At 38.2% G+C, this 11,856-nt stretch overlaps 1 protein-coding gene across 1 annotated transcript; it reads right to left on the bottom strand.

Moving 5' to 3' along the window:
• CAMLG (calcium modulating ligand) lies at nucleotides 1-7,251 on the bottom strand (the record flags this gene model as incomplete). Its single annotated transcript, XM_084252779.1, has 4 exons — nucleotides 6,978-7,251; nucleotides 4,870-5,321; nucleotides 3,291-3,356; nucleotides 1-192 (listed from the first exon to the last, which is right to left on the bottom strand). Exons 1-4 carry the CDS (start codon nucleotides 7,147-7,149, stop codon nucleotides 1-3), a joined length of 882 nt encoding a protein of 293 aa, XP_084108905.1. The 5' UTR covers nucleotides 7,150-7,251.
• Between the last annotated feature and the right edge of the window lie 4,605 nt (nucleotides 7,252-11,856).

The raw sequence follows: 11,856 nt of genomic DNA, 5'->3' as shown, positions 1-11,856 counted from the left end.
TCATGGTACTTCAGAACCCCAGTAATCAAGTAGTTCATGACAAAAAATAAAAGTGAAAAAGTAGACACATAGATCTGTGAAAACTTCGCCCATTTTGCTATAGGTATCCATGGATCGATTTATCACCTCAGCAGGAATTCCAGATAGCAGAAGTGCTGCTGTTAATACTGTTGTCTTTATCTTCTTTTCACCCTGTATAGAGAAAGACTTAAATAAATCTTAGAGCTTACAAAAAACTGCCTAAACTCTATAAAAACATTACCAGTATGGCTATGTTTGCCTGATTTCAAAAGTATTAAATTAAGCTTCAAAATATTAGTCAATAGCCTACCAACGAATACTGACTGATAGCATAATATGTAAAGCAGCAAGCTGCTAGGGAGTAGAGAAAAGAGACCATTCTTGCTATAAAAAACAAGGTTTTCTCTAGAAGCAAGAAATAATTAACAATTTAAGACAAAACTACAGCACAAGACAAAAACAAAAAAATATCACTGGACAGGACATAAATAAATGCTAAATGAGTAATGCAGATAATGTGTGGAATGAGGGTTTAAAGGAGACAAGAAACTGCTCCAGGATTTTATTCATAAAGCACCAGAAGGGCTTCAGAGGGGATGTGAAATTTAAAACATGTCTTTAAAAATGTGGAGGATTTAGGGCCTCCCAGGTGGCACAGCGGTTAAGCGCTGAGTTGCAAAACTGCCCGCAGCCTCTGCAGTGCCGGTTTGATCCCCAGCCACCTGGCAAGGGTCCCACATGGCGCGCAGACCTCTCTTGCTGGCCCGCTGCTCCCCTCAGCAGTGTGTTTTGTCAGTCTGCCTGTTCTGCTCTCCGCTCTGGCTCTGGTGAATTCTCTCACCCCGCCCCCTGTGCTTCTGACTGTACCCAGTGCTTGTGTAGATAAATAAATAAATAAATCTTTTTTTTTTTAAAAAAAAAAAAAGGAGGATTTAGATGGGTAGATGTGAAAAGTGAAAACAAAACTCAGAAGAATGCTAGGTATCCTGAAGAAGAGTGAGTTATTTGTGCCAGAATCACAAGCATTTTCTATAGAGTCACATGGCACGCAGACCTCTCCTGCCGTGCCTGCTGCTCCCCTCAGCAGTGTGTTTTGGTCCTTCTGCCTGTTCTGCTCCCTGCTCTGGCTCTTGAAAATTCTCTTACCCTCCTGTGCTTTTGACTGTACCCAGTACTTATATAAATAAATAAATCTTTAAAAAAAAGAAAAAGAAAAACGACATAAGCAAAAATGAATTATACTTAAAGATATGTAACCTGAAGAGTGTAGAAGTATACTGATATCTACATATATAACATACTTTGAAGTGCATCAAGAAAATGAAGATGTATTGAAAAGTGACAGAAAACTGGATATATAAAAAATACAATGAAATGCTAATTACAAAATCTAGGTGGCATGGCCTCCCCGTTGGTGCAGCGGGTTGAGCGCCGTGCTATGAAGCTGTCCGCAGCCTCTGCAGCGCGAGTTCGATCCTGGCCGGCTAGTGAGAATCACACATGGCGCAGCAGACCTCTCCTGCCACACCCACTACTCCCCTCAGCAGTGTATTTCAGTCAGTCTGCCTGTTCTGCTCCCCACTCTGTCTCTGAATTCTCTCACCCTCTTGCATCTCTGACTGTACACCAATTCTTGTATAAATAAATAAATCTTTAAAAAAAAAATCTAGGTGGTAAGTATAAGTGGATGTTTACTGCACAATTCTTTCAACACTGCTATGTGCTTAAAAACTTACTCAAAATGTTTTGCGAGAAAAGGATACAGTAGTCTTCCTTTCTTTCCTCTTCCCCACTAGAAACCTATACACACCCTATCTAAACACATTGTTTATAACTTCAGGTATATCTCTCCAGTTTCATCACACATATACAAGCAAAGCCAAAAAAATTGCTTTCCTCCTTTTTACCAAAAAAAAAAAAAAGTAGGTAAAATAAACCCTTTTGTGTATTTTGGTTTGTTGTCTTCATACTTCTTGGCAAGCTTACCATTATCAGCACATGGAGTGTTTCATCACTCTGAATGAATATGTCACAATTTTTTAAGATTTTTTTCTTTAACGCATACAAGAACTGAGGTGTAGGCCAGTGATGCAGGGAGGTGAAAGGATTCACCAGAGACAGAGTAGGGAGTAAAACAGGCAGATCTACTGAAATACACTGCTGAGGGGAACAATGGGCTAGACAAGGGAGGTCTGCTGCACCATGTGGGTAGCTCCCTGGCAGCCAGGGCTCGAACTCATGCTGCAGTGGCTGGTGATGGCTTGGCAGCACTGTGTCTTTAACCCCTGTGCCACCAGAGAGGCCCTATCCTTTTACTTTCTATTTAATCTATTTGACTGCTCAAAAATATATAAATGCTTCAGGGTGGGAGGGGGAAATAAATAAATGAACAAATAAATAAATGTTTCATATCCATTAAAAGTACATGAGTTTGGTGCATTACAAATGACAAAGCAAACAGCCAAGTGGTCATTTCTCAGCAAAAAAACGCACACAAAACTCAATCACAAGCAACATTATCTTCTTTGCTAACCAAGCCAACTCTCATAAAACCTTGTATACATCTGCAATCAAGCAGAACAGGGACATACTGATAATCCCCAGGGTTCTTCTGCTATTTTGCCCAAATATTTCTGGAAAACATCAGATTCTCAACATTAAAGTGCTTTGTCATTAAATGTCCCGGAAGGAGCAAAGATAACGGAACCCATTTTTAAAAAAATCTATTTCCGGACCTCCCAGGTAACATAAGTCTCAGAGCTTATCACCACAGCAGACCTCTCCTGTCTCGCTCGCTGTTCCCCTCAGCAGTGTATTTCTGTCAATGTGCCTGTTCTGCTCCCCACTCTGTCTCCAGTGAATCCTTTCACCCCCCCCACACCTATGGCCTACACCCCAGCTCTATGCATAAAATAAATGAATAAATCTTAAAAAAAAAACTAAAAAAAAAATCTATTTCCTTTATTACAAACAAATGTGTTACTAAATTTACTAAGTAATCAAACTTAACATTATCTTATACTAGCACTATTCAAACTCTGGAGTGAGTTACTCAACTGTGGACCAGTATTTTTATAAATATTAAAATATATGGCAATGTCTAACTACTATAAGTTTCTAACTACTGACTTTCAGAAATTAACTCATCATAAACAGAATGCTCAGCACTGAAGGGCCAATCACACATGACTGTATTTTTTAAAGGTTGTGAAGTTATCTAGTTGTTCATCTAAATAAATCATCATAATTTAGAAAAAATTGTAATTTACCTTGGGAAAATATTTGTATAGTCCCATGTACGCAAGTTGTAAAGTAAGAAATGGAGCAAATATGGACTGTGAAGATAAAAGATAAAATTATGCATTTCCAAATAATCACACTAATAACAATAAATCAAACTAAGAGTAGCTATAAAATTCCAAGCATAAGAACCTACAACACAGCATTTAATTTTAGTAAAGGTAAAGAAAGGTGAATAAAGGGATTAATTTCCTAATCATAAAATATATTTTTCAAGTCAATTCTAATGTCCTCAAAATATTTTTTCATAAAAACTTATCTTCTAATGATTTTAAGTATTCAATGGCAACAGTTGTATACTCATATGCAGTAACATCTTTCTCATCTAGAAGAAAGTGACAATTCAAAAGCACACAAAAAAGGCCGACTATTCAAAATAGACTACATACGTTTTTTAAACTGTGAAGGAATTTGCATGGCTTTATCTTTAGCTGAAAAGATGAGTTAGTCATACTGTAGTCTAAATAGCTAATTTTTTTGCTTTCACACACTACAACAAGAAAGATCAAACATTTAATTAATATAATTACTTCTAAAATTAAAAATACTACGAAGGGAGTAAAGGAACAAACATTACTAGCTGACTAGATAAAAGTATAGTAACAGCAGTGAAAAATAACCCAGTTGAAAACCTAAAAATAAAATCTGACAACCAAATCACCTCACACAAAAATGAGGCATAAAAATAGGACACAACTTTAAGAACACAGAGTACTTGACATAAAAAGCAGCAACCCACTTCACTGAATGCTGAAAGTTTTGAAGACAATTAGAAAAAAATCAAATCTGTGAAGATATTCTCTGTAAGAAAAGATGTGCATAAAACTACACTTCCAAAATAGATTTTCTGCTTGATATAAATCTTAATTACCTGGAAAACTGTATGTGTCTGGCACATGTGTGGGCATTCTTAATATGGGCACTGAATATAAATATCTCAAAGAGCTTCAAGGACTGAACTACAAGTTATGCTTTTCTCCATTCTTCCACATAACATTAGAGACAACTAAATCCCAATGGACAACCATTAGCATTTGACAGTACAACAAAAATGGACAGACATTATAATACAACATTATGAAATGCTGAAATGTCTCTGAACTATAGAAAAAATTACATCATGTTCAGGACCTCAGGGACAACATTTTAATGTTTCAAATGATTTTAAAGTGGTAGGTAATACACAGTGAGAGTGTATGTGTGTATGTACCTGCATTTGTATTCCTTGTGTATTGAATGAAACTTCTGTCACCTGGAGAAGTGATTTAAGCTGAGGTTTCATTCCCTCATCTATAAGACACAGAATCAATGATATCAAGTTCTTAAGGGTGAAGATTACATGAATTAATAAATGTAAAAGCACTCAGAAAGGTACCTGGCATTTAAAGGGAGGTTAACAACTATAATTAGGTTCTTGGAATTAAGGTAAATCAGTTCATAATACACTGCCAAATAGCCACATCCATCTGGTAAATAATAAGACTGACAAAGAAGTCAAGGGATTAAAAGCACTCATTATAACTAATTTGCATTTCCAATGTTTCTTACCAAATATTTGCAAACAAAAGCTCTGACTCCAAAGGCAAGAAGAGCACATCCCACCAATCTAAATATTCGAAAAGAGTCAAATTCTTCTGTTGTATTTCCATCCTCTTGATTGGGTTTTTCACTAATCAGTTGTTTCCTTAGCTTCATAGCTTCTTCAAATCTGGAGAGGTACTGTTCTAAGCCATGGCGAGGACCCCTCTGGACAGTGTCCGCTGTTGGGTCCCCTCTGTTCCGCTGCCGGAGCTCATCAGCACTGTACTCAGGGGGCTTCATCAAAGAGTCCAATTTGTCTCCCAGCTGAGTCCCCTTTACCTCGGTCACACCACTCTGCTGCTCAGCTGCTCCCGTACTTACGGAATCACCCAGCACTACTCGCTTTGAAACGGAAGGAATGTTGAGGGAGTTCAGTTTATCACTGTCCTGTGGCTTTGAATTTATTTGACTTTCTTCTTCTGGGAAGAAAAATGTAAAAGCCTTGTGTATTATATACTGGCAAAATAGCTTTCATCCTAATATTAAAAAATATGCTGCTGCAGTTAGAACTCAGCAGTCTCTGAATCTAAATTAATACTGATTAGACATAAAAACTAAACTACCTCCTTCTGCTACACCCTCAAAATATATCGCTCAAAAAGATGATTCCTGCAGAGTATTTAACCCAAATATTGGGGGTAGATAAGCCAAGTAGACAACATAGGAAGGACAGTCAGGGAGGGAGCAATATAAAGACCAAGTTTTCACAGATAATATATCCTGGAAGTATGATTTTATTTATCCCTGCTCTAACTTGCTTTGTTCAAAATATTAAATTATGAAAGCGTTTTAAAATCTGTATTTTTAGATTCCTGCACCCAGAACCCAGTCAGCACAGGGTGTGGCATATCCTCCAGCTACTGTTTACATAATCCTGCTACTGGAGTCAGGGAGCCATTAGGAGGTACAAGCAGTTTCAGAATGCTGTTCTGGTTTTAAACAAAAGACCAAGAAACTCTACTGATGGCAACTGATGGATAAAATTTTCAGAGCACAACAACAAAACAGAAGCATCTCAAGGACAATAACAAATGCTTTGAAAAAAACAATAACGTGTTATTAATCATTCTAGGGAAAAAATGTGTCTTTTAACTATTGTTCTTGGAGAACTGAAATAATACTCTTACCTCTCTTCGCATTTTTCAGCTGCAAACCTGTGAACGGTCTGAAAGTTCAGAGATAAAAACTAGAGCCCTAGAGAATAAATATCACAAAGCCTAAGGAGTTTGCAACCCGCAGCTAGAGCCAAATTAGTAAAGGAAACATTCAATGGAAAGACAGGTCACTAACACATTCTGGGTGTTCAATACATTCACACGACAAAGAAAAAACTTTTAAGAAACTCATGGTACAAGTCACTAGGGGAAGAAATGAGGAACTCCTTTTAGGGTTAAATGCAGTTTCTGATATCAATCTCGGCACACCAGGGGAGAACCCCTCAGGTGAGCACTTACCACTTGTTGGGGCTAAACAATATTGATTCCTTCCCTCCCCCCGCCCCCATCTCTTCTAAAAGGCTTGTGGATGACAACATTGAGGACACAGACACCAGGATATGACCGTAAGACTCCCTGATCCACGCAGGAAGAAAGACAGGGCAGTTCGGGTAAAGACAAGCTCAGGTGGCCGACTGAGTTCGAGCAAGGCAAAAGAAGGTGAATGCTAGGGAAGGCCAAGGAATGGAATGCATTTGTCAGGGACTGAAAGGAAGCAATCTTCCCGAGGGCCACAAAAGGCAGAGCAGTCTTGGGATAAAATGTGACTCCTTCATGAGAGGCTAAGGCGTGGGGAAAGAAGAGGGGCTGTCTCGGGGTGACTGGATGGAGGGCAGCACGGCAAAGGAACTCAGGAACGAGGGGTGGGGACAACTTCAAGGGAAACACCTAGTAAATCCAGGGCAGCGAGTAGGCACGCCCGGGGCTTAAGGAGTGAAAACTTGGGACGGCACCTCAGCAGCAGCGAGGGGGTGGTCCGGGAGAGGGGCTGGATCAAAAAGGTCAGCGGGGTGGAGAGGGAAAGGAGGCGTGATCCTGCATGAGACCTGAGCGGGAGTGAGGGGAAGGCGAGATTCTCACCCGCGCTGCTCCCAGGCCTGTGAAAGCCCATGATCCGGTTGATGCGCTGTTCCGAGTTCATGAGCAGTTTTCGCCGCCGCAGCTCGGCCCGACGCTGGGAAGCGGACAGTCCTGAGCCCGCCGGGGCCCCTGACCGGTCCCCGTTTTCTGCTGCAACGGTCACCGGCTCCATCTTCTCTACAGTCAGGGAGAGGTGATGGAGGTGCAGGCGGTGGGAGAGGGTGCGCGGATGACTCTTCAGAGCCGGCCGCAGAGCGCGCGTCGCCTTCTCGCCGTAGACCCGCCCACGGAGTAGGAGGCCGGCGCTAAGCACGCGCGCCGCTGACGAAACCAAGAGCGATGCCGGAGCCGCCATCTTTGGTAAGGGCAAAGAGCGTTGCCACAATCCTACTCCCGCGGCGGACATGGAAGGAGTGGACTCATCCCGCACCAGGGCCAGGAAGTAAAATGGTGCTTATAGCGACACTGCCTTGTTTCTACTACACTTCCGTGGCCTCGCTTATAGGCCGAGGGAATACGTAACTCCGGCAGCGACGCTTTAGGGAGTAGTGTGTTTCTGATTTGTTCTTGGGACTCATTACTCACCTTCAATCCTTTTCTCCCAAATACACGTCTGGTTTCTCCTCAGCCTTTTTCCTCATTCCTTTGTTGAAGACAGACAGTGAAGACTCCTTCGTTATATTTAAATTGTCAGCTTCCCAACACTCTCTAGTCTCCTTACATGTTTATCATCACTTATATAATCGACTTGCATCCTAATGTACTTAATTTATTGACTTTTTCTGAAACGTTAGAATAAGCTCCCCTGCCTATCTGTACTGACCTAAATTTATAAGCACCAGACAGTGCCCTTAAAAAAAAAAAAAGCTACAATTGTAATAGTAATAAATGTACACAACTTGATGAGGTATAGTCCAGACGAATCATGACCAGGATAAACAAGGTTTATCAATCAATTCCAGGATAAACAACGTTTTTTGTGCTTTTTTTTTTATTTGAGAGTTTATGGAAGACAAGTGAAAAATCTTGATTTTTAAAAAAAAATAGATATCTTGGTAGTTCATTTAGTCAGTTAAAAATGGAAAGTCAAATTATGCATTACATGCTTATTTCTGGGAAACCATTGGGATTGCTTTAGTTTATCTTAGTAGTTCTCAAGGATAGATGTGATTGATAAATGACATGCATACTTAAGATTCTTGATTAATTTCTATCTCCTTCGCTATGATTTACAAGGGCAAGTCCCATTCATTTTCTTTGAATTGACCACTTTTCCCCAAGTATAACAGATAAGAGCACAAGTTTTAAATTTACCTGAATATTTGCAAAAATTTTTCTTTAGAGAAAGTATCAGAACTTTCAGCAAGTTATATGTGTAACTTTTATTAGATCTTAGCTTTATTTATGCAGGCAAATAGCACTATTTGGTCGATTTAAAATACAAAGCTGGACAGATTATCTGTGCTAAAACTAAATCACTTTCTGCTTAACTTTAGGCAGTAAGCTGATGCTTGGACTTCTCTCTATCACACCAATAAGTTAAAAATATAAAGGGAGAGAAAGAATTAGCTGAGCTCAAAACAAAGAAATATCTCAGCAGATCAAAGTATCAGAAAGACAAAGCATTGGAGCTAAAGTTAGGTGCCTGTTGGGCTGCAGGTCCAGAAGCAGGCAGTAAGTACATTCTATGGGTTAGGACACACAGAAAGCACATCACATGATGGACAGAGACGAACAAACCAAACTCTTCCTTCATGTTAACTCTCACTGCAAAAACAATCAAACTATCACTTGCTATTGACCCATATAGCCTTAAACTTCAGCTTTACAGGAGGCAGAAGAAAGGGCAACAAGATTCCCCACTGTTGATGAATGGAATGGTGATTTCCCAAAATTACCTCAAGGACAGGAGCTCTAAACCAACTCTATCAGCCCTGGTTTGGGGGTACAGAAAATGCAACTAAAAAATCCACAGATAGGAGGAGGAAAGCTGGGCAGAGACAAATGAGCTAAAATGATAAAGACCCTCCCAATCAAATAAGCCTACAGCCTAAATACTAAAAACATGAAGAAATCTACTTAAATTCTGCCAATATCACATTAAAAATTGGCAGTTGAATTCACTCCAGAAAGAATTATATAATACTTTAAATATTCTTTTCACAAAACAGGCAGAAATGAAAAATAGACAAATATTTAAAAAATCAGCCTTGGAAATGAAAAATGTGGTTATGCAAATATAATAGTCAATAGATGAGATTAAACTCCATGTAGACATAGTCAAAAGAGGAATTCATGAAATCCCTCTAATAGGAATCCTGAAGGTAAAATATAAGATGGAATGACAAAGAAATATTTAAAACACCTTTTTATTATGTCACTCAATTAAAAAAAAAAACACAGCCAAGAAGTTTCCCAAATTGTAGACAGATAAGGACCTTTGGATATGTGTACTCTGAAAAATAAACATCATAATCATATTCTGAAACAATAAATTATAGTAAAACTATAGAATATTAAGAAACAGAAATAATACTGAAAGCTAACAAACTATCTTCAAATGAACAACAATTAGACTAACAGGAGGAATCAATAACAAAAGGGTCCAAAAGACAATACAGTATCTCAAATATATAAGAATTTTTATTTTAATTTTCAATATGGAATTTTAAACCCAGCTATCCTTGAGGAATAAGCAAGAATTCTGCCACCCAGACACCAACTTAAGAGTTAAGGCACCTTCAGCATAGTTTCCATCAAATTGGGTGTACAACATAGCACTACTTACTCAGTGACTGGCAACTTATTCAAGGTTTTTTCTTACTAGATATATTTATTTATGCATACAAGAATTGGGGTACAGGCCAGAGGTGCGGAAGGGGTGAGAGGATTCACCAGAGACAGAGTGGAGAGCAGAACAGGCAGGTTGTCTGAAATACACTTCTGAGGGGAGTAGCAGGCAAGCCAGGAGAGTTCTGCTGCGCCATGTGGGTAGCTCCCTGGCTGGGGATCAAACTCTTCCTGCAGTAGCTGCAGATTGCCTTACAGTGCTGAGGCTTAACCCCTTGTGCCACCAGGGAGGCCTGACTGGAAAGTTATTCATATCACTTTTATTTTTTAATTTTTGCATAGAAGAACTAGGGTGTATGCCAGAAACACAGGGAGTGAAAGGATTCACCAGGTACAGCATAGGGAGCAGAACAGGCAGACTGACTGAAATACAGGACTAAGGGGAGCAGTGAGCAAGACAGGAGAGGTATGCTGCACCATCCGTGGGTTAGCTCCCTGGCCTGGGATCGAACCCAGGCCTAAGTGGTGATAGTGCTGAGTCTTAAGCCTAGGACACCAGGGAGGCCCCTCATATCACTTTTAATAAGTCACTATATGTAAGTTCCTTCAATGAACTTTTATTGAATAGCCAAATTGATAAGTTAGCACAGTTCAAATGATTATTTGCATGGGTTACAAATGAGTTTTTTTTTTTTAACAGGAATAAAACAGTGAAAATTACAAACTATAAAAAGGAAGACAAATCTTGTTTCTAACATTTCAGAGAAGCAAGATTGAACACAGCACATTGAAGATCAATACGTATTTGAATTTGAGAACAAGATTTTAATGTTACAATATTATACACTACTTTACAAAATTAAAATTTCTATATAAGGATTATAATTGTAATAGTTAACAAAATCTTGAAATCACATTTGGTGGTCCCCTAGATAACAGCTGTTATGCATCTTTGATTAGAAGAAATAAATCTTTTATTCTAATTATTGTAAAACAGTCTATTAGACTCAATACATTTAATTAAATTAAAACAATGAAATATATGCAAACTAAAATAAATGGTACTGTTTGAGTGAATATTAATGTCAGACTTACAGAAATGTTATTTAAAAAATTCTAGAAATTAGAAAAATAGAGTACTTTTTATGGTAGGACTGCCATGCTCAGATTTAAATACCAAGATTGCCCTTGTCTGTTACTTTAGTAGTTGTAGATCTGTAGAAAATTCAAGATCTTTCATAATTTACAACTACAATAAAAAAAATATGGCATAGTGTAAATATTAGTTGCTTTACATCAAAGGTAATACAAGATGGGAAAGCAGGTTGTGTCCTGCAGCGAAAGGAAAAAAAAAAAAAACTAAACTAAAAAACACATTCAATATTGCAAAAAATAATTGCTTAATATCAGTATCTCCAAAGGGTTCATCTCATTCCCTCATTTTTGGAGAATATTGTGAATCCTAACTAAATTTATGCTTTTATGATGTGGCTATTATAAAATTATTCTGGATTGCACATGTTATATAATATCTAAAATAATTTTTTAAAGTAAATTTGTGAAATATACTAACAAAGCATGTGGTAATAATAAGAGTCATACCCACTTAGGGATGAAGTGAGGCACAAGGAAGAGTATTGTCCCTAGAAGCACAAACATTTCCTTCTGGAAGATTCTTTACTACTATTAAGAAAGGATTTACAAATATCAACATTTAAAATTCACATTATGAAGATAATTTTAGTTATTTTAAGAAACATCAGTGCATAATGACTCAGTTTCTTTAAAAGAAGGGAAAATATAAATTTAATTTGCTACAATTCAAAACTTGCTTCCTAATAAAAGAAGCTCTTTCAAGAAATTTCCAGTTCAATGTACCACTTGCATACTGAAAATAAACTTTAACACTGCTTAAGGGAGATGATATTTTTATAAAGCACAATTCCTCTCATTGAGCTGGTAAGCAGTAGTGTATATTTAGTGAGCTTGCTTCTTCCCTAACCCAAAACAACTCAGTTAAAGTCAGCTCATATTGATGTAAACCTGAAAGTTACTATTTCATTGGTGATCATGAGACCAGATTGTAAAC

Source organism: Talpa europaea (genome assembly GCF_964194135.1).
Source record: "Talpa europaea genome assembly, chromosome: 13".
In the NCBI taxonomy this organism is placed as follows: domain Eukaryota; kingdom Metazoa; phylum Chordata; class Mammalia; order Eulipotyphla; family Talpidae; genus Talpa; species Talpa europaea.
Note: the sequence above shows the minus strand (reverse complement) of the source record. Positions and strands in the feature narration are given on the sequence as shown.